This window comes from Rhinoraja longicauda, chromosome 29 (assembly GCF_053455715.1).
Source record: "Rhinoraja longicauda isolate Sanriku21f chromosome 29, sRhiLon1.1, whole genome shotgun sequence".
Taxonomy (NCBI): domain Eukaryota; kingdom Metazoa; phylum Chordata; class Chondrichthyes; order Rajiformes; family Arhynchobatidae; genus Rhinoraja; species Rhinoraja longicauda.
Genome location: NC_135981.1, coordinates 13,367,535 through 13,391,323, shown reverse-complemented (window position 1 = coordinate 13,391,323; position 23,789 = coordinate 13,367,535). Strand labels below are relative to the sequence as shown.

At 43.0% G+C, this 23,789-nt stretch overlaps 2 protein-coding genes across 3 annotated transcripts in view; one reads left to right on the top strand and one right to left on the bottom strand.

The window, feature by feature from the left end:
* The window catches only part of strada (STE20 related adaptor alpha), a 46,710-nt gene extending 23,043 nt beyond the window's left edge, over positions 1–23,667 (bottom strand). The window contains exons 1-4 of one of the 2 annotated variants that reach the window (XM_078424959.1): positions 23,573–23,667; positions 14,877–14,932; positions 13,153–13,210; positions 4,428–4,456 (exon numbers count right to left, since the gene is read on the bottom strand). In XM_078424959.1, the coding sequence (XP_078281085.1) occupies positions 4,428–4,456; positions 13,153–13,210; positions 14,877–14,888 (99 nt within the window). In that variant the 5' untranslated portion in view covers positions 14,889–14,932; positions 23,573–23,667. The remainder of the gene's footprint in view (positions 1–4,427; positions 4,457–13,152; positions 13,211–14,876; positions 14,933–23,572) is intronic. The other variant, XM_078424960.1, reaches the window with a different exon arrangement.
* Positions 23,668–23,744: 77 nt separating this feature from the next.
* The window catches only part of ddx42 (DEAD (Asp-Glu-Ala-Asp) box helicase 42), a 45,156-nt gene continuing 45,111 nt past the window's right edge, over positions 23,745–23,789 (top strand). The window contains exon 1 of the mRNA XM_078424628.1: positions 23,745–23,778. The gene's annotated coding sequence lies outside the window, so the exon portion shown is untranslated. The remainder of the gene's footprint in view (positions 23,779–23,789) is intronic.

Below are 23,789 nucleotides of genomic sequence, written 5' to 3'. Positions count from 1 at the left end.
ACTGGTAAGGTGAGCATAAAAGATCAACAAATATCATTGAACAGCAGAGCAGGCACAAGGTGCAGTGAAAAGCTTTTTGTTACGTGCTATCCAGTCACAGAAAGGACTATACATGATTACAATCAAGCCATCAACAGTATACAGATATGGGAGAAAAGATGTAATGTGTAGAAAGGAACTGCAGATGCTGGTTTACAGCGAAGATAGTCACAAAATGCTGGAGTAACTCAGCGGGACAGGCAGCATCTCTTGAGAGAATGGGTGACGTTTCGGGTCGAGACCCTTCTTCAGACTGGAGATATAATGTTTAGTTCAAGATGAACTGTAAGGAGTTTGTACGTTCTCCCTGTGACCTGCATGGGTTTTCTCCGAGATCTTCGGTTTCCTCCCACACTCCAAAGACGTACAGGTATGTAGGTTAATTGACTGGGTAAATGTAAAAATTGTCCCTAGTGTGTGTAGGATAGTGTTAATAGTGTTAGTGTGTGGGGATCGCTGGGCGGCGCGGACTTGGTAGGCCGAAAAGGCCTGTTTCCGCGCTGTATATATATGATATGGTATGATAAGGGGCGAGTGTTTTTACTCTGTTCCATGCTCTTATGTACTCCCACATGGCATCACCTTGCTCCCTACCTTACATAAGCAGCTCACCCATGCTTTGTTTTATCCCTTGAAGCCCCTTAAAACCCATCTCTAATAAACATTGATTCTCACAGGCTAAATATTTTACTAAAAGCTGAGCTATTAGCTAGTTTCTACTCATTATCCGTTCTTCATTTTTATTCAGAGGGGTGAGGAGGTTATATTCCTTGCATCAAAGGATCATGCATCATTCTTTCTTGTCCTGTCAAGCAGATGATCTGCTCCTGGATGTTGAACCCACTAACTAGGTGAGCAAGCAGAGGTGCAAGAATAACGATTTCCTTTGAGGGAATTTCCCGTTTTTAAGCTTAGCACTCTGCAGCACAATATTTCATCACAGATAAGTAAGAGATTTCCAACTATAAAAAAGCTGAAGAAAGGAAATTGGCAAACAGCATCCATGCACAGGCGTGCAAAGGAGTCTACAATGGGTTCAGTGACTTTAGCGAATGACTCGCACGACAGAATAGCCAGGCAGAAATTCACAGCAAGGACTTGGTATCGCTTAATATCAAGCAATACAGGAGCAGAACGCTTAACAATGTCATCAGTGCAAGCAGTGTATAAAAAACAAGCCTATCATAGAGCCACCAAAGTGAAATAAAAGAAACTTACTCAAGATATCAGTTTGCACTTAGAGCACTTTTTACAAAGTCCTTCCCCCACCACAACCCAAACAAAATTCAAGCAAAAATAGCAATTTTTAAAGAAAATACAGTTTGGCTCAGTAAGTGCTGCTCATCTCCAGATTAACTTAATGAAGAGAGTTCCAGCTCAGCAAAGTGCCCTGAATCTAGTGCTAACAAGGAGTGTGGCCCCTAGGAGGCCATCTTTTGAAGAAAACATTGAACCTAGCGCCCCCCCCACCGCAGTTAGAATTTTTTTTTAAATCAGACAATTGGTTGCTTGCTTTCACCAGCTAAACATGTACCACCAGATTCAGGAACAGCTTCATCTCTGCTGTTATTACACAATAATGGGCGATCATTGCTGATATAATATCAAATTTTCCAACTTCTGAATATTTACTCTCTCTGCCCATATGGGAGCTGCCATTTTTGCACTAAGTCATTCAACTGTGATTTTGGCTCTGGGTCCCTCCCCACCCCCCTCTCCATTAACACAGCCTGACGACTATTTGCAACACATCACATTTCTTTGTCGCCGTCTAAATGCTCCATTAATAACTCATCTTTATAGCAACGCAGGCCTCAACCTATTAGACGTAGGGCGGCTGCCTCACAGCACCAGAGACCCAGTTCGATTCTGACCTCTGGTTCTCTGTGTGTAGTTTGCAAGTTCACCCTGTTACCACATGTGTTTCCTACGGGTGCTTTAGTTTCCTCCCACATCCTAAAGAAGTGTGGGTTTGTAGGTTAATTAGCCTCTGCAATTTGCCCCTAGTGTGTTGGGAGGGGATAATATAGAACTAGTGTGAACAGTGGGAAAAAGTGGGATAATATAGAACTAGTGTGAACAGTGATTGATGGTCAGCATGGTCTTGGTGGGCCGAAGGGCCTGTTTCCATGCTGTATCTTTCACCAATCAATTCCATGTCCTTTACAACAGTACACCCACTTTCCCTGTTAAAGCTTATTTTTTTCCCCCTCTTTCCACAGATGCTGCCTGACCTGCTGAGAGTTTCCAGCATTTTCTGCTTGCGTTTCTGATCAGAGATGATTTTAAGAATAAAGAAAATGCAGATCATCAACAGCTTTGGCTTGGACAGTACTGGACAATTCCATGGAAATGCTGATCGCTAGACTGTTGTACTTTTCCATATCTGGGGCGATGCGCTATCCACTCAGGTTCTGACATGGGTTATTAACGCCTTATTAACACATCTTGAAAGAAAGGTAATCTTTGTACGAAATAATTAAAATGAAATTGCGATCTTAATCCAATAAACTGTAAAGGTTTTGTTGTTTTGTCCGATTCCTTTTCTATCACATTTAGCCACCTCATCCTGACATGGTGCACCATTCCCAGCTGACAGCAGTTGTCTGCCTCCAAGCTGCAGCTAGGAGGTGCAGCAGAGTCACCTGCCAGTTTTAATTTTTCTCACTTGGAAATTGTCAAAACTCTTGCAGTTCTGCATCTCAATCAGTAATTCAATGTCTGGCATATGGTTTCGGCGCAGAACTAGTGATTCTAGATGACAGATCCAAAAGATTAAATCACCTAGGTAACAGGGGAGTTTAAAGTTAATAAGTCAATAAAGTCCAATGTCTTAAAAACCTACCTGCAATGGAAATTGTCTTTTTTGTCTCATGATTCAAAGTGATATTTAGAGTTAACTGTACTCTGAAATGGCTCTGCACTCCAGTCAGTTCAAGTGCAATGTAGGGCACCGCCATTCAACTTGTAAGGGCAGTTCTGAAGACGGTTGCCTGCCACTTTAATTCTCAATCCCATTTCCACTCTAATCATTTTGTCTCGCCTCCTACATTGTGATAACAAAGCCCAATGCAATCTTTTGGAATTGCAACTCAACTTCTGCCAGACATTTTGTAGCTATCTCGACTCAATATTCAATTCTGTAACTTTAGATAACTTGCTTTTTCTCAGTATCAGAACTGGCCAGTTCTGCTGTGAGTCATCCATTGCTTGTTTTGTCTCCCTGTCTGCACAGCCTGGCCTGCCGATATGACCCACAGCTCTGCACTTTGCAACTTTTACATTGCTTTGTTCTAATTGCCCTCATTAACCAGACTAAGTGACCTCATCCGTAATTCATCAGATGGCAACCCTAATTTTACCCCATCATGGAATATTAATTTTTATCCAACCCAACTCTCCAACAATTTTAAACAAAATGTGTTTTTTCACTTTCTAAATTCTGACAAAAGGTCTCCATCTTCAATTGTCAACCACTAACCTGCTGAATGCTTCAGCATTTTGTTTTTATTTCAGATCTTCAACATCTGCAGTTTTTTGATTTTCTACAAATCCTAGAAATGTGTAAAAAAAGTAGCTGCTGCACAGAAGCGCAGCCACAAGTAGATTCTGAAGCTTAGCATTGCGAAGGATTGAGAATTATCAGCCATGGGCCATGAGAGGATTCAGATATACAGAAGAATTTGATATAGCTCCCTTTCCTTGGACTTACGTGCTTAGTTGAGCAACTGCAAACAATTATCTTCCAAATTTCAAATTGTTTCAGGATTTGTATTATGAATTTAGTACAGCAAAATGAACTTACCCGGAAACAACATATAACAACAATGGAAAATTGTACGATGGAAAAAGTGTAAATGCAATGACTTATATGGATGATAGCAAGAACTGAGAGATAATAAATCAAAAACAAATTAACAAGCTTGTAGCATTTTCCTCCAGAAAGGCAACTGGTGCAACCTGAACACATAAATCTAAAGTGGTTTAAATGGGTAGATGTGGACAAATCTTGCAAAGAGAGCCAACACTAGACAATCAACCAGCCAGCGTCAAACCCAAAGTGGTGAGAAATTGCAACTTCCTCCACACAGACTGCCTGAGGTAGAGGAAACTGAATAAGTATAAGGACATCTGGATAGCGTGAGGTGAAAAGCAATGCAAGGAGGGTCATGGATTGGGCTGAATGCCCCTTTTTTTACACTGTATATCACGAACTTGCCCCATGCAGAAACAAAACCAAAGTTGCTATGACATGTGAACACCAAAGTAAATGTCTGACATGCAGGAGATCAAACTTTATAGGTTCCTGTAGTCAGAGTCACATACCACACTGCACAAAGATTCACATGCAATCAACACAAGACAGCCTTTTGGTGGTGAGTACTCACCTTCCTGTGATACTCCGCTCGAGGCCGCTCTGAAGCAAAGAAACTAAAAGTTGATTTTTAGTTTAGGGCAAAACAACTAGCAAACAAGACTGGTAAACCTGGCTATAGGTGTCATCAATCCAAGTCACTCCCATATGGTGTGAGAATTATAGATCGATGAGAGCTATAAAACTGCCTTTTATCAACAATTATGGTATTTGAAGGATGAGATTTTGGTGTCAGATGATTTAATAATCAAAGTGTCCTTCTCACATGCATATAGACATTACAGTCTCCATGTATAATAAAACTACATGACCATTACCACAGAATAAATGTGTAACTTGATACTACAGAATACAAAGAGATCAGAGCAAAGGTTGCAAATGATAGAAAATAGGAAATACAGCATACATTTAAAACAGCACAAAGTTTCCCTCCAAAAATGTAGAGACACCATTTAGATTCAACAACAAAAGTGGATTGCCTGCATGACAGCTGTGCGCATCCAAAGTAAATCACATTACACGTGGGAAGAGAAAAACTTGCATCATTTTTACGTTGCAAGAATTGTTTTATGAGGATTCATGAAAGAGAAACAAGATCACGAGGGAAAAGCCTAGAGCAGCAAGGATAGGAGATATAAGAGATAATTGTTGTAGCCAAGAAAGGGTCTGCTGCAAATAAGTTGAAGGGTATGGATGATAAATGAATTACTCCAGAGACAAAGACACTGAAGACACCAAAAGAAAAAGGCCGACAAACCCCACCCATTTTAATACATATCTTATACACTGGTATCAAATTCTCCTGGTGAAGGCAAAAAAAGAAATTTGCAGTAAGTTTCCAAAAACACCCAAAATAATCCTTCATAACTGCAAATATGAATTCTGGTGAGTGGGAAAGCTTGGAGACTACAGACAAAATCTCTTATGTTACCATGGTTGCCCAAGTGACACAGTGCTTTTAAAGCTGTCTACCTGCCATGTAGCGTGAAAACAATCTGCTGTAAGAATTTAGCCAGTCAAACAGCATTCGTGGAGGGAAACATTTCGGGTCACCACCCAGTCCAGAGGAAAGATCTTGACATGAAATGCCGACCATTCGTTTCCCTCCACAGATGCTGCTTGACCTGCCGTTCCTACATCAGATGGTGTTTTGCTCAGGACTCCAGCATTCTTGCATCATTTACTGTATTTACGTTACCAGAAGGCAATTCCTAAGATGCTACATAAACAGTTACTGCACAAGAGTACACGGATTTGGTGTTAATATATCAGCAAGGATGTCATCCAGTGGCAAGGGTGCAGAGAAGATTTACGAGTATGTTGCCAGGACTCGAGGGCCTGAGCTACAGGGAGAGGTTGAGCAGGTTAGTACATTATTCCTTGGATTGCAGGATGATTAAAGAAGAGGAGGTACGGACACTTTTGAAGAATATAAAAGTGGATAAGTCTCCAGGTCCTGATAGGATATTCCCTAGGACATTGAGGGAAGTTAGTGCAGAAATAGCAGGGGCTATGACGGAAATATTTCAAACGTCATTAGAAACAGGGATGGTGCCGGAAGATTGGCGCATTGCGCATGTTGTGCCTTTGTTTAAAAAAGGTTCTAAAAGTAAACCTAGCAATTATAGACCTATTAGTTTGACGTCTGTGGTGGGAAAATTAATGGAAAAGATACTTAGGGACAATATATATAATTATTTGGATAATCAAGGCCTGATTAGAAACAGTCAACATGGATTTGTGCCTGGAAGGTCATGTTTGACTAATCTTCTTGAATTTTTTGAAGAGGTTACCAGGGAAATTGATAAGGGCAAGGCTGTGGATGTTGTCTATATGGACTTCAGTAAGGCATTTGACAAGGTTCCACATGGAAGGTTGATTAAGAAGGTTACATCGTTGGGTATTAATAGTGAGGTTGCAAGATGGATTCAACAATGGCTGAATGGGAGATACCAGAGGGTAACGGTTGACAATTGTATGTCAGGTTGGAGGCCAGTGTCTAGTGGAGTGCCCCAAGGATCTGTGTTGGGTCCACTGTTGTTTGTCATTTACATTAATGATCTGGATGATGGTGTGGCAAATTGGATTAGTAAATATGCAGATGATACTAAGATAGGTGGAGTAGTTGATAGTGAGGTAGATTTTCAAAGTCTACAGAGAGACTTGGGCCTTTTGGAAGGGTGAGCTGAAAGATGGCAGATGGAGTTTAATGCTGATAAGTGTGAGGTGCTGCATTTTGGTAGGACAAATCAAAATAGGACGTACAGGGTAAATGATAGGGAATTGAGGAATGCAGTGGAACAGAGGGATCTGGGAATAACTGTGCATTGTTCCCTGAAGGTGGAATCTCATGTGGATAGGGTGGTGAAGAAGGCGTTTGGTATGCTTGCCTTTATAAATCAGAGCATCGAGTATAGAAGTTGGGATGTAATGTTGAAATTGTACAGGGCATTGGTGAGGCCGAATCTGGAGTATGGTGTGCAGTTCTGGTCGCCAAATTATAGGAAGGATGTCGACAAAATGGAGAGGGTGCAGAGGAGATTTACTAGAATGTTGCCTGGGTTTCAGCACTTAGGCTACAGAGAGAGGTTGAACAGGTTGGGTCTTTATTCTTTGGAGCGTAGAAGGTTGAGGGGGGACTTGATAGAGGTTTTTAAAATTATGAGAGGGACGGACAGAGTTGACGTGGGTAGGCTTTTCCCTTTGAGAGTGGGGAAGATTCCAACAAGGGGACATAGCTTCAGAATTGAGGGACAAAGGTTTAGGGGTAACATGAGGGGGAACTTCTTTACTCAGAGGGTTGTGGCTGTATGGAATGGGCTTCCGGTGGAAGTGGTGGAGGCTGGCTCGATTTTATTATTTAAGAATAAATTGGATAGGTATATGGATAGGAGGGGATTGGAGGGTTATGGTCTGAGTGCAGGTAGATGAGACTAGGTCAGGGAGAATGGTCGGCGTGGACTGGTAGGGCCGGACAGGCCTGTTTCCATGCTGTAGTTGTTATATGTTATATATGTTATATGAAGACAAAGGGCGTTTTTATAGGGAGATCAAGAACCAGAGGATATAGGTTTACGGTGAGGTGGGGGGGGGGGGGAAGGTTTAATAGGACCCTGAGGGTCAACCTTTTCTTTTGCACAAAGGGTTGTAGGTATATGGACCGAGCTGCCGGAGGAAGTAGTTGAGGCATGTATTATCACAATGTTTAAGAAACATTTGGAGAAGTACATGGAGAGGATAGGTTAAGAGGGATATGGGCCAAATGCAGACAGGTGGGACTACTGTAGATGGAGCATGTTGGTTGGTACGGACAATTGGGCCGAAGGGCCTGTTTCCATACCATATGACTCTATATCCAACGAACAGAAAATAGCCATCCAGGATAAATTAGTCATTTTTATATTGCATTCAGTTACTCATAGATACATAGACAATAGGTGCAGGAGTAGGCCATTCGGCCCTTCAAGCCAGCACCGCCATTCAAAGTGTTCATGGCTGATCATCCACAATCAGCACCCCATTCCTGCCTTCTCCCCATACCCCTTGATTCCGCTAGCCCACAGAGCTCTATCTAACTATCTTTTGAATGCATCCAGTGAATCGGCCTCCACTGCCTTCTGAGGCAGAGAATTCCACAAATTCACAACCCTGTGTGAAAACATTTTTCCTCATCTCAGTTCTAAATGGCCTACCCCTTATTCTTAAACTGTGGCCCCAGGTTCTGTACTCCCCCATCATCGGGAACATGTTTCCTGCATCTAGCGTGTCCAATCCCTTAATAATTTTATATGTTTCTATAAGTTCCCCTCTCATCCTTCTAAATTCCAGTGAATACAAGCCCAGTCGCTCCATGTTTTCATCATATGACAGTCCCACTATCCCGTGAATTAACCTCGTGAACCTACACTGCACTCCCTCAATAGCAAGAATGTCCTTCCTCAAATTAGGAGACCAAAACTGCACACAATACTCCAGGTGTGGTCTCACCAGGACCCTGTACAACTGCAGAAGGACCTCTTTGCTCCTATACCCAACTCCTCTCTTTTTGAAGGCCAACATGCCATTAGCTTTCTTCACTGCCTGTTGTACCTGTATGCTTACTTTCAGTGACTGATGTATTAGGACACCCAGGTCTCGTAGTACTTCCCCTTTTCCTAACCTGACACCATTCAGATAATAATCTGCCTTCCCGTTCTTGCCTCACATTTATCCACGTTATACCATCTGCCATGCATCTGCCCACTCACCCAACCTGTCCAAGTCACTCTGCATCCTCATAGCATCCTCTTCACAGTTCACACTGCCACCCAGCTTTGTGTCATTTGCAAATTTGCTAATGTTACTTTTAATTCCTTCATCAAAATCCTCTTCTTCTTATTGTGTCCACGATAAATCATTAATGTATATTGTAAATAGCTGCGGTCCCAGCACCGAGCCTTGCAGCACCCCACTAGTCACTGCCTGCCATTCTGAAAGGGACCCGTTAATCCCTACTCTTTGTTTCCTGTCTGCCAACCAATTTTCTATCCGTGTCAATACCCTACCCCCAATACCATGTGCTCTAATTATGCCCACTAATCTCCTGTGTGGAACCTCATCAAAGGCTTTCTGAAAGACCAGGTACACCACATCCACTGGTTTTCCCTTGTCCATTTTACTTGTTAAATCCTCAAAACATTCCAGAAGATTTGTCAAGCATGATTTCCCCTTCGTAAATCCATGCTGACTTGGACTGATCCTGTTACTGCTATCCAAATGTATTACATCTTTGATAATCGACCACAGCATCTCCCCACCACTGATGTCAGGCTAACTGGTCTATAATTCCCTGCTTTCTCTCTCCCTCCTTTCTTGAAAAGTGGGATAACATTAGCTACCCTCCAATCCACAGGAACTGATCCAGAATCTGTAGAACATTGGAAAATGATCACCAATGCATCCATGATTTCTAGAGCCACCTCCTCGAGTACCCTGGGATTGTATTCACTGGAATTTAGAAGGATGAGAGGGGAACTTATAGAAACATATAAAATTATTAAGGGATTGGACACGCTAGATGCAGGAAACATGTTCCCGGTGATGGGGAGTACAGAACCTGGGGCCACAGTTTAAGAATAAGGGGTAGGCCATTTAGAACTGAGTTGAGGAAAAACTTTTTCACACAGAGTACTAGGACACCCAGGTCTCGTTGCACTTCCCCTTTTCCTAACCTGACACCATTCAGATAATAATCTGCCTTCTCTCCACGAATGCTGTTTGACTAGCTAAATTCTTACTGCATATTGTTTTTACGCTGCATGGCAGGTAGACAGCTTTAAAAGCACTGTAGGAGAAGGAAGGAATTTCTTCCCTCACAAGACCATTACAAAATATGAATGAGGTTGGGCCACCTGACCCCTCAAATCTCCCCTGCCATTCAATATGATCTGCTTTATGCTGGCCTCAGTTCTTCCTCTGGGAGAGCCCCATAGCACTCAAACCACAATCTTACAAAAATGCAACAACCTTCACCTTTCTTTTAATGATAATGCTTCAATTTTCTGGGGTAGAGAATTCCAGAGATTCACCACCTCCACAACACAATAATTCTATTATCAATTAATAGATGGTGTTACTTTAGTACTTGTTGGAAATTTTTGTCAAAACACTATCGTAATTCCACAAGGTACTAACGCAGATGTATCAAAGCATCATATCTTTGGAAAATGTTGAACAATTACACCTGAAAACTAATACATGAGCACGTTATACAGGCCATCCAAGTGTGAGAATGTTTGCTTCGAATTTACTTGAGTTAGGAAATGAAACACAAAGATTCAACAAGAATAATTTTGGTGAAAAACGTGGGCCAAATTATTTCATTCTTTCATGATCTGACGCAAGTTGTTTTTCCAAATGTCACTCAACACAGCTTGAATTGCCAATGGTGGCATGAAAAAGCTATTTTAGTACTGAACAAAATGACACACGTATGACAAGTGCCTTGTAAACCTTTTTTCGAAGTTCCCTGGACAACCTGTACTGCATACATCTATTATCTGTGACAGACATGGACGAGATTGTACATTTTCCTGTTGAATTTTTAATCTGTGTCACTATCTGATGTGCCATTACATAATCTTGAACCATAAGAAGAAACTCGAGTCATGCTAGTCAGGAATGTGGAACCATCAATATTATGCAATTGCACATGATTATCAATTCAAAAATTATTACCACATGTACAATAATAACTGGTAATGCAATTACTTCATCCCTCAGTTACTGGTTATCCTATCGGATCTATGTTGGACTATTGCAATGATAAGATGCAGTTAGACAGTTACATGGATAGGACAGGTTTGAAGGGATATGGACCAAACGCAGGCAGGTGGGACTAGTATAGCTGGGACATGTTGGCCGGTGTGGGCATGTTGGGCCGACACTGTATCACTCTATGACTCTACCTTTGCAATTTGTTCCCTGTTCAAATTTATTAGCCTATGAGCATTAACAAGGCTCCAGGGGGCGCCGTACATAGGCTGCCTCGCCAACGGTCTGTCTCGTCTTTTTCCTTCTTTGTGTTTTCAGTTTTTTGTAAAATGTATGTTTTAATTTATTTTTAGTTTTGTGTTATGTGGGGGAAACCTTTTTAATCTCTTTCCTCGACGGAGATGCGACTTTTTTCCATGTCTTATCTCTGTCCACACTGCGACCCAACATCGTGGAGCCGGCGGCCTCTTGCTGGGATCTCGGAGCTCCATCTGCGGGAGCCTGCGGACTTAACAATGTGGAGCTCTCGGTCCCTGGTTAGCGACCGGCTTTGGGAGCTCCAAGCCGCAGGAGCTTCACCCGCCCCAATTGCGGGAGCTTCAATCGCCCCGACTGCGGATGGTTCGACTCCCCCGACCGCGGGAGGAAAGAACACAAGACTTTATTGCCTTTCGTTACAGTGAGGAATGGGGAGGAGCCGTTGTGGTGGATGTTTATGTCAAATTTTTATGTAGTTGCTTTTTTGGTATGACTGTATGGCAAACCAAATTCCTAGTATGTTGCAAAAACATACTTGGCTAATAAATTACGATTATGATTATGAAGAACAATCATTACAAGATGTTGGCCTTAATTTCTCAGTGATGTTTCCATGGTCAATTCTATGTTGATTACTCCAGGACATAAAAACAATCCATACAATTTTTACACTAAATTCAAAAGAAAGTATATTCTGAAGCACTTCAATATTGAAATCAATTTTCTACATTGTGCATGTATACACTACTACATAATGGGAAATATATTAAATGTAATTTTTGCATATTTATTTTGTGTGCATGTTGTAATTGGTAACTTTAATTTTAATCCCCAATAATATCATTCATGGGATAATTAAACTTTAAAGTTTATTTCATGTACAAGGAGTGAAATAAAACCTAACTGCATGATAAATGCAAACACCATGATTGCCAGCATGATAACCTGAGTGACGATGGGTAATAGCAGTCAGTTCAATAATAAAATGAACATGATGAAAATTTGAAGCCAAATATGCAAAATTCTGGAAACTTTCAGAAGCTCAGAGAACTGTATTCCTACAGTCACAATAGAGACTTGCATCCAAAATTTTCTCTTTCAGATCTGATCATCTGGCTAGGAAGTCACTGCATTTTCTAGAATTCATCATGACAAACAACCAACACAATACTCAACCATTCCACAACCATCGCCGAGAGTTCATATAATATGTACTGGAAGCAGCAACTTCACTGATTGGTACGAGAGCTTTATATAGACACAAAGGATCACGTCTTTCAGGAGAACGAGGAAAACATTTTGCAAATATTGAACAGTAAAGAAAATGAAATGATACTTAAATCATAAGAGTCAAATCAAGAAAGTCAATTTTCTTTTGGCAAGTGGGTTGTGGAAATAGGGATATCATGCAAAGAATCTCATGCAGGTTATTGTACACAAGTATATAATATTGAGCTGCAGCACTGACAGGCTGAAGGTTAAAACACTACTAAAAAGTGAAAAGGCACCAGACAATTGTTGAATGTACTTCAGCACAAATAAGTTTATTTTGCAACAGTGTCAAAAGAAAAGAGTTACATCTAAAGATAAAGCAAATGGTAACTATAATCTTTGACTGAATAACATCTGAACCAACTGTCTGAACAGAATCCGATGATATATGGTATTCCCATTCCACATATAAAAAAATTAAAATTAAAATGCATTTGGAGATCATTTGGGAAGCTTCAATCTAGACATGTTTAGTTTGAATATAACCGCAAATACTGTATTTTTTGTTATGTCTCGACCCATCCATGAAATACAAACATCATTGATCCTTGTAACTTATTTCCTTTGGATGATGGTAGTTATGTTGCATTAGTTAATTGATTAATTTAATTATGTGCATTGATCAGATGCTTTGGATGTTTGAAACAAATTAGAAATATATAAAAAGGGAAATCAATTCAAGTGAACATAATTGCATTCAGAACATCAAAGATGTTAAGAAAGAAAGTTACCATGTTTACTGTGTTCTCTGTGAGCTTCATGCAAAGTGTTTCATCGAACCCTGGTCGTATATAACAATAAACTAATCTGAATCTGACGTGACCCAGACAGAGAGAAACAGTCAAATATAGTGTCATTGATCCCTTCGATGTGATTCAACAAACCCATACATCAACCTCTATGTCAGTTTTCTGAAATGTAAATTTATGCCTGACAACAATAGCACAATAACTTACCACCAAATAGTCCCACGTCCTGCAGGCTCTCGACACCTAGCTTTTCAGACACCCACCGCTAGGGCAGCAATTCAAATAAAAAAGACATGTTAACAAAAAGAGAACCATCATTAATAGCTTTACTGTAAGAAAATAACTGCAGATGCTGGTACAAATCGAAGGTATTTATTCACAAAATGCTGGAGTAACTCAGCAGGTCAAGCAGCATCTCAGGAGAGAAGGAATGGGCGACATTTCGGGTCGAGACCCTTCTTCAGACTGATTGATGTCAGGGGGGCGGGACAAAGGAAGGACACAAGTAGAAATATATCCTTCCTTTGTCCCGCCCCCCTGACATCAGTCTGAAGAAGGGTCTCGACCCGAAAGGTCGCCCATTCCTTCTCTCCTGAAATGCTGCCTGACCTGCTGAGTTACTCCAGCATTTTGTTAATAGCTTTACTGTACACTTCTGTGATATTTTACAAGGCTTTCATTGTGCTAAAAAGAAACAAGTAGCAACATCAGAACCAGATGAACAGCATGTAATGCCCAACTGAAGAATCCCTGGGGTTCTTGATGAAAAACACCATTGTGAACGACACACTCCCACCATGGAGATGCCAAAACCTGCCTCCAGTGAGTGTCACAGAGATGGTGAAGATGAACATCACCCTGCCCACCAGAAATGGCAGAAGGCAATGACTTAACAAATTCCACAACTCGGATCCTACAAGGCCACAATGGAGGAGGTACCTCAAATTAGGGGAATAGATACAGGTATTTTCCTTTTCTGTTTTTCATGATTAGAAGGGATATAATCCTTGTGAATTATAGTTTGTGGCCAACTGTTCTCTTTGTGCAGAACCAGACAGACATATTTGGTTGTTAGGCAGTCGGCATTCAAGAGAGAAATTATCTCTCTCCATCCTTTGGTTTAATAAGGCACTTTGTTAATTATAATCACTGACTATTCTGGAGTATTTTAGAGGGGATGTTGGTGGAATCTAGATTTGTCAGCTTGCAATCACCTTCAATTTTTACAATGGCTTTTGTTTACAAAAACAAATGTTGCTTTCATTTGACCCCTGGTTCCAAATCATTTCTGGGCCTTTTGAGAAGATATCCATAACTGTTGCCCAGAAAATTTTGCCCCGCACTATGAACCCCAAATATAGATCTAACACGAAATAAGTGTGGCTAAGGGGAGAACCTTATAAATCGTTATAAAAATATGAAAAAAAAAAAAAATTATGAGGGACATAACCGGACCTTTGGACCCCACCGAATGCACTGACCTTCCTCACAGAACGGCTGACTCAATTTTCCGACTATTGGATCCAATTAGAAGAAGCCACTTAACTAAAAAATGTGGGAGATGCGCTGGTTTGCAGGCGAGGCTGAAACAACACGGTTTCAAGGTGAAATGGGAAAAATTTAAAGGAGATCTGAAGGGTAATCTTTTCACTGAGAGCGGTAGTGATCTGGAACAAGATGCCAGAATATCAGTAAGGGCAAATGCAATGACAATGTTCAAAGGAAGTTGGACAACTTCTTGGATAGAAAAAGCATAAAGGGGTGGTAGCCTAATGTAGGCAAATGGAATTAGTGTAGATAGTCATCACAGTCTGCACGGATAATGTTGGCTGAAACAACCCATTTCTTTGCCGTTTGATTCCATGGTAGGAGATGATGGGGTTTTTGAAACAAATAAGGAACAACATGAACTAAAATAAAACTTGACTTACCAAAAATGACATGGGAAAGCTGGATTGTCACTAAACAGGCACTTCCATTAGGAGATCTAGTTTAAAACAGAAAATTGTTATAAGCGCATCAGGAAGAAAATACAGTTATGCCATGTGTGAATATATGAGACAAAAGTGCTGAAGTAGCTCAGCGGCAAGGCAGCATCTCTGGAGAACTTGGATAGATGACGTGTCTGGTCTAGAGTATTGAGAAACATAGTGACTTTGTTTTTTTAAAGTGCAAACATCCCTGAAGGAGGCACCACAGGTGGGTATGGTGGTGAAGGTGGCACTACTTCCTTCTTTAGTTTAGCTCCTTCATTAGTCAGGGTGTAGAACAGAAACACAGAAAATAGGTGCAGGAGGAGGCCATTTGGCCCTTCGAGCCAGCACCGCATGGAGATTATAAATAAGAGCTTGGCGATTATAAAATATTGATTAGGCTATAATAACAGCGGTGCTGTGCATAGTTCTGGTTACCGCACTGTTGGATAGGCTTGATTGCACTGAAGAAAGTGCAAAGGAGATTCAAAAGGATGTTCCCTGGGATGGTGCTTTTCAGGTATGAGAACACATGCAGGGGTAGATTTCCTTGGACTACAGGAAATCGAGGAGGGACCTGATAAAGTTGTACAGAATGATGAGAGGCATACGTAGGAGAGACAATGGTAAACTTTCCCCCGTGATCAAGCTGTCTAAAACTAGAAGTCATTGCTTTAGGATAAGGGATAAGAGATTTTGAGGTGATCTTTCAAATACTTTTTTTTCCAACCGAGTGGGTGGTTAGAAACTGGAATCCACTGACAGAGGGGTGCTGGAGGCAGATATTTAGGAAATATTCAGATGACAATTTATTTTTTCCTACCTTGACTCCATCCACTGCTCTGGTCCCTTCCCACCTAAACCTTCGCAACTTTGAATTTCCAATTCCTGGTCCCAAATAGACTGTCTTCACCATGAATATACAATCCCTCTACATCACCATCTCATGTCAGAAGTGTCTAAGGGCTCTCTACTTCTTCCTTGAACAGATGCCCACTCAGACGTCCCCCCCCCCCCCCCCCCACCATATTCAATCAACACTCATTCAGCATTCAGGGAGTGCTCTCTCTCAGACTCTTTGGTCTGCTTTTCTATCCATGCCTAACGCTCCTTTTCCTATGCCATTTTTACACCCTCGCACCATCCAGCAACCCAAATAGTGCTTCCAAAAGCAATTTATTTGCACTTCTTCCAGTCTAGTGTACCATATTCAGTGTTCACAAATGTGATCTACTCTACACATTGCAGATTGTGGCATCACTTTGCAGAGCACCTGCGTTCAGTGTGTAAGGGTGACCATGAGCTTTGCGTTGCCTGCTATTGTTCTGTAGCCATGTACACTGTTACAGTAGCACAGTTCGTAGAGACGCTGCATCAAAGCACCTCAGATATGGGTTTAATGTTGACCCTAGGTGATGTCTGTGTGGAATTCTCCTCCAGGTTCTCAGTTTCCTCCCATATCCCCAAGATGGACGGTTGGTAGGTTATACATAGTGGAGTATATGCTCCAATCATCATCAAGTGGTTGAGAGCTTCAAGCTCCTTGGTGTGACTCCATCTACAGTTCATGCTGCTTCGGAAAAACAGCCAACAAAATCAAAGAGTTGTCCCAGTCCCTGGTCATTCTTTCTTCACCCTTCTCCCTTCCAGCAGAAGGAAGAGAAGCTTGAATGCACACCTATTCCTAGGTGTCATTTAGACTTTGCTTTATTTTAGAGAAACAGCGTGTAAATAGGCACTTCGGCCCACTGAGTCTGCGCTGATCAGCGATCACTCCATACACTAGCACTATCTGTCTGTCTTTTCTATATGTTGTGTACCCCTGAATATTCAGTTCCCAGCCCTGGTCCTCTTGTAGCCATGTCTCAGTGATTCCCACAACATCATACTTGCCAATGTCTAACTGAGCCTCAAGCTCATCCACTTTATTTCTTATACTTTGCGCATTTAAATACAACACTTTAATTTCGGTATTCACCTCCCCTCTCACACCGGTCACAATTGGCCCTGACCATACTCTCTTATCCCTTCTAGAACTTCCCTCCCCATTAATTTGAGAGTCCTTTGCAATTTCTCCTGTATTCGCTTCCCCTTGAACTCCATCTTCATATTCCCAGTTTGTCAACCCCTCCCCCCCACTACTTAGTTTAAAGCCACACTTGTAGCACTAGCAAACCTACCTGCCAGAATGTTGGTCCCCCTGCTGTTAAGGTGTAACCTGTCCCTGTACAGGTCACCCCTACCCCAGAAGAGATCCCAGTGGTCTAGAAATCTAAATGCCTGCTCCCTGCACCAGCCCCTCAGCCATACATTCATATCCCTGATCCCTCTATTCCTGCCCTCACCAGCACGAGGTACAGGTAGCAGTCCAGAAACAACAATCTTCGACGTCCTACTTCTCAGTCTTCTTCCTAACTCTCTCAACTCACGTCGCAGTATCTACTTCCTCTTCCTCCCGACGTCGTTCGTGCCCACATGCACAACTACTTCTGGTTGATCGCCTTCCCTCGCTAGGATGTTCTGAAGCCGCTCCGTGATGTCTTGAACCCTGGCACCAGGGAGGCAACAGACCATCCTCGAGTCCCACCTGCCGCCACAGAATCTACTGTCCGTACCTCGCACAATGGAGTCACCCGCTACTATGGCTCTTCCTGACCTCGGTCTCCCCGGTCGAGTTTCCTTGCCTAGGTTAGATCTGCCAACACATCCGTCGCTCGGACTGGAAGCGTTTTCTGCCCCGACAGTTCCCAAGAGGGTGTACCTGTTTGCAATAGGCACAGCCACCAGGGTCTCCTGTAGTCCACGTTTGCTCCCCCCTGAAACGGTCTCCCACCTTCGCTCGACCTGGACCCTTGGCGTGACAGCCTCACAGTAGGTCCTGTCCAGGAAACTCTCGCATTCCCGGATGGCCCTGAGGTCTTCCAGCTGCTTTTCCAACTCCACCACATGTCCATTCAGGAGCCGCACCTGGACACAGTTCGTGCAGGTGTAGCTCCCTGAAGCTCCAGCAGTGTCTCTACCTTCCCACATCCTGCAGGAAATACACTGCACCAACTTGTCCGCCATTACTTAAGTGAAGTCAAAAACAATTCAGGCTCAAAAACAAGCGTAACCTCCTCACCTCAGCCTCCTCGCCAAAGACTCGCAGCCAAAGACTCGCACTTTACTCACAGGGCACGCAGCCAAAGACTCGCACTTTACTCACAGGGCACGCAGCCAAAGACTCGCACTTTACTCACAGGGCACGCAGCCAGACTCGCACTTTACACACAGGGCACGCAGCCAGACTCGCACTTTACTCACAGGGCACGCAGCCAAAGACTCGCACTTTACTCACAGGGCTCGCAGCCAAAGACTCGCACTTTACTCACAGGGCATTTCCCTCAACAGGGCTGCACCCCTTGTGCAAGTCTTGCTTATATCAGTCACTAAATTACTTAATTGGCCAATTTACCAAACTTCTACTTTAATTGATCAACCAATCCAGGTACTCACTTCTATCCTGCCTTCCTGACGAGCTTGGAGTTATACACTTTTCTGACTGACTACTTGGCGCTCTTTTTAAACTGCCTTTTCACACAGCAATTACCACTTACTTTGCTCTCAGCCAACGGTCGTCCTTGCTCTGTTCCCGACCTTTTCTGACTGACTACTAATGGACTCTTGGCGCTCTTTTTAAACTGCCTTTTCACACAGCAATTATCACTTACTTTGCTCTCAGCCAACGGTCGTCCTTGCTCTGTTCCCGACCTTTTCTGACTGACTACTAACAGACTCTTGGCGCTCTTTTTAAACTGCCTTTTCACACAGCAATTACCACTGACTTTGCTCTCAGCCAATGGTCGTCCTTGCTTAAAAAGGTCTGTCCCCGACCTTTTCTGACTGACTACTAACGAACTCTTGGCACTCTTTTTAAACAGCCTTTTCACACAGGAATTACCACTCCAGCACTCTCCATCTTTTATTTGTAAACTAGAACCTGCAGTTCCTTATGTCTCCATTCTTATCATTTTTTTTGTGGGGTGTGATCGATTACATTTTCCACATCCCCAATCCTAAATGCAGCCAGAAAAGAGCTGTAGCTGGGCACATTTCCTGCAGGCATGGTCACCACGAAAATGGAAATTCCCTGATCTCCCAAATCCAGCAGGAGCACACCACTGCCCTAGCTTCTATATCCTTTCTTCCCAGTCCTACTGAAAAAAAAACCCTAGTCACTTCTCACCCCTCACCAAAGCCAGGCAGTCACCAAAGCCTGCAATTTATCTTTACTAAGCACTTATATTCTATGCTTAATTTTCAGTACTGATTCATATTGAGTATTTGATAGCCTCCAGCTTCCTTGTTTTATTCTGAGCACTGTGTGCAAAGCTCTGCAGACAATAAGATTCATTTTAAAAAGGATTTCATCTACTGAATAGCTAACCATCATTTCAGACCCATCCACTCCTTAGCTGTAACTGTCCTTCCTTTATTCTTGCCAAATGCTCGTTTCAAGTTCAGTTTATATTTCAGCTTACATTTCTTTTCCTTTCCCCCTTCTTACTTCCTTAAAATCATTGCCCCCCCTTCTTCCAGTTCAGGAAGAGCACATCCCCAGTATCAGAAATGGTGCATTAATGCATTAACTCATTCCCACAGCAGCTCATGAATTCTCCTGATCCAAGCACTTCTTTGCCAATTTGTACATGGTCTGGGTTTGCTTTTAACTTGGATCCTATTACATGATATTTTTTCAAAAATAACTTCTTTCTCTTCCTACCAATGCTGTTTGTTTCACAGCGCAACGACAGCGCATTTTATTCCCTCCATTTTAGAGCTCTTTTCAAGCAGCCATGAGGGCAACACAACCTTTAGGATTTGTGTTCTTGGTTAAAGTCCATTATTCTTTTTCCAAAAGCAACCTGATTGTGGAGTCCCCTACTTTCTATATTTCTATTCTATCCTTGTTCAGATAGCCCTCTTGGCCAGGAATGTGGGATAATTCATCTAGTTTAAAAAATAAGTGCAAAAGGAATTCTTACATTCATCAATATAATGCATGGATTGCAAATTTATTAATCTATTGCATGATCAAGCATCAATAACCTGCGAACAAAGATGCAGCCAAGGTTCCCCTCAGACCACAAAGCTCTAGATCTCAACTTTGTTTAGTTTAGAGATACAGCACGAGTCCGCACCGACCAGCAATCCCTGCACATTAACACTACCCTACACACACTAGGGACAATTTTACATTTACACCAAGCCAATTGGCCGCAAACCTGTACGTTTGGTGACTACATGGACTGACGTTGTAATACAACCTGGAGTTGATGAGTGCAAGTGATTTCCCACAACATCACACAACCAAATATGACATCAAGGCAGGAGAAATGTATTCCTGATGGCATGAGGTGGATATTGGGATGGCTAGCAGAGCTAGGACAATCAAAATGAAGAGGAGGTCTCAAGAGAACATTGAGAGACCGAGGAAAAAGCACTTCAGCCCAACTCGTCCATGCAGACCAAGATGAACCATCTAAGTTAGTCCCACTGTGCTTGACTCATATCCTTCCAAATCTTTACTATCCATGTACCTATCCAAATGTCTTATAAATGTTGTTATTGTACCTGCCTCAACTACTTCACTTGGCAGCGTGTTCCAGAAAGCCACTAGATTTCTCACCTCATCTTTAACCAATGCCACCTAGTTCTTGACTTTCCTATCCTGGATGAAAGACTGTGCATTTACCCTATCTGTTCCCCTCATGATTTCATGCACCTCAGGAAGATCACCCTCTCAGTCTCCTGCACTCCTAGGAATAAAATCCTAGCTTGCTCAACCTTTCCTGGAGTTCAGGCCCTCAGGTCCTGACAACATCCCCATGAATCTTCTCTGCAGTTGTCCTACCTGGCTGCATTTGGCCCATATCCCTGTAAACCTATCCTATCCATGACTCGTCCAAATGTTTCTTAAACGTTGTGATAATACCAGCCTCAACTACCTCCTCCGGCAGCTCGGTCCATATACCTACCACCCTTTGTGTAAAAAAGGTTGCCCCTCAGGATCCTATTAAATATTTCCCCCCTCACCTTAAACCTATGTCCACTGGATCTTGATTTGCCTACTCTGGGTAAAAGACTCAGTCCATTTACCTTATCTATTCCTCTCATGATCTTATACACCTCTATAAGATTCCCCCTCATCCTCCTGTGTTCCAAGGAATAAAATCCTAGCCTGCTCAACCTTTCTTTGGAGCTCAGGCCCTCAAGTCCTGGCAACATCCTCGTGAATCTTCTCTGCACTCTTTCCAGCTTAATAGCATCTTTCCTGTAACTGAACACAATACACCAAGTGCAATCTCACCAACATCTCATTCACCCACAACATAATGTCCCAACTTCTATACTCAATTCCCTGACTGATGAGGCAGCATGTCAAATGGTTTCTTTACCACACAATCTACCTGCCACTTTAAGGGAACTATGTACTTGTACTCCTTTATCCCTCTGCCCTACAACCCTCACCTGTGCCTAATCGTTCACTGTGAAGGACTTCCCTGATTTGTCATCCAAAAATACAACACCTCATACTTTGTTGAATTAAATTCCATTAGCCATTGCTTGTGCAGGAAAATAACTGCAGATGCTGGTACAAATCAAAGGTGTTTATTCACAAAATGCTGGAGTAACTCAGCAGGTCAGGCAGCATCTCAGGAGAGAAGGAATGGGTGACGCTTCGGGTCAAGACCCTTCTTCAGACTCCGCAGGCAAGTTCCAAGAAAGCAGATGTGGCTGTGGTAGTGAGTCTGTGTCAAAATGTGGTCGTAGAGCAGGAGGGCAGGAGGAATCACACAGGGGGAGCAGCGAGAGAGCATGTTGCTAAACTCTCGTCGAAGAGAGACATACCTTGAGGAGAAATCGCAGTGGAGCAACAGGTAGAGTAGGAAAATAACTGCAGATGCTGGTACAAATTGAAGGTATTTATTCACAAAATGCTGGAGTAACTCAGCAGGTCAGGCAGCATCTCATGAGAGAATGAATGGGTGACGTTTTGTGTCGAGACCCTTCTTCAGACTAGTCTGAAGAACGGTCTCAACCCGAAACATCACCCATTCCTTCTCTCCTGAGATGCTGCCTGACCTGCTGAGTTACTCCAGCATTTTGTGAATATTAGCCATTGCTTGGTACACATACCCAGCTGATCAAAATCCTACTGTACTTCTTGGTAGCCATCCTCACTGTGTAAAATATCACCTATCTCAGTGTCCTGCAAATTTACTAATCAGGCCATGCACATTCTCATCCAAATAATTGATATAGATGACAGATTGCAATGCACCAAGCACCAATCCCAAAGTACCTTCCCAGGCACAAGCCACAGTCCAAAAAACAACCTTCCACCATGCTCTGCTTCCTTCTATGAAGATAATCCAGCTAGTTAGCTCTCCATGGAGCCCATGCATTCAAACCTTCAAGAGCACCCTACATGCAGAACCTTATCAAAGGCCTTGATAGAATCCATATGGATTATGTCTATGCCATGCGCTCATCAAACCTTGGTTACTTCTTACAAAAACTCAATCAAATTCCTGAGACACAAGTCCCTCATACAAAACCATACTGATTATCCCCAACAACCCCTTTTTGCAAATCCATGTGCAAATTCCTCACAATCTTCTTCAGTAACTTTCCCACCACATTTGTTAAGGCCTCTTTCCTACCACATTTGTTAAGGCAGCTCTTCATCAATCGAGGCCCAACATTAGCCACATTCCAGTCTTCTAGCACCACCCCTGTCCAACAATGATTCATTATCTAAGCCAGGATTCCTGCAATTTCTTCTATAGCATCCCACACTGGGCTGCAAAATTGGTGTCCTGATGTTATGAAAGACCTGGGAGATTTATCTATTATCATGGTCCTGTATAGTTCTGAACACCACAATATCGGAAAGACAGGATTGTACTAAAGATGCAGAGGATATTCTGCAAGGTGCTCTCTAGGATAAAACCTTTCAGTTGTGAGGCAAGCCTGAATTTGTTTACTCTGGAGCAGAGGAAGCTGCGAAGGAACCCAATTGTGAAACACAAATTATGAGTAGCGTAGATTGGACAGGTAGCAAGAAAGTTCTCTCCTTTGCAGAGGCATAGAAAACCAGAGGACAGAGGCTTATACGTGTTGTCAAACCAGAGTTGATATAGAGGGACATGAGCAGATTATGGAGAGGGAGAGATACAAGGAAGAATTTCTTTCACCTAAAGGATGGTTGGAATCTTGAATGTATTGTTTTCGAGGAAGGAACAAGGCCTGGATCTCACACTTCCGGCTGCGCGGTCCTCCCGCAATACTGCACCCGAGTCAATCAACCAGCATGGGGCTAGCTCTAAAACCCGACACCACCGCCCCTGGCAATGGACAGCGGCACCGATTAAATGTGTACAATGTGCCGTCTCTCTCGCAACCCACCCGCAGGTCCCCGCCCCCAACAAGGCTGAGCTGCCCGAACGCTGCTGCTCGGCCCACCGGCCGCAATTTGCGGCCTGGCCTCCTCACACACGGCCGCTCGCCAGCGACTGGGATTGCGAGCACAACAAGCCCTGGTTGCCTTTCCGCGGGCGGGCAGACAGGCAACGCTGACCGTGCGGCGCCTCAGCCCCTCACTCACTCACCTCACTACACCTCGGCCAGCGCTCCCATCTGGGCGGGTACATCCGCCGGATGTCCCGCCTCCACCAGCGACCGCCATTGGTGCAACTCCAGTGAGTGACGTCGGTGGCCAGAGAGCGGGCACCCAGTCCCGGCATGTGATTGGAGCATCCAGCCATCAATCATCCAGCCATCTGCCCTCCCCCCGCGCGCGGTCGCCTGGACATTGGTAAATACAAT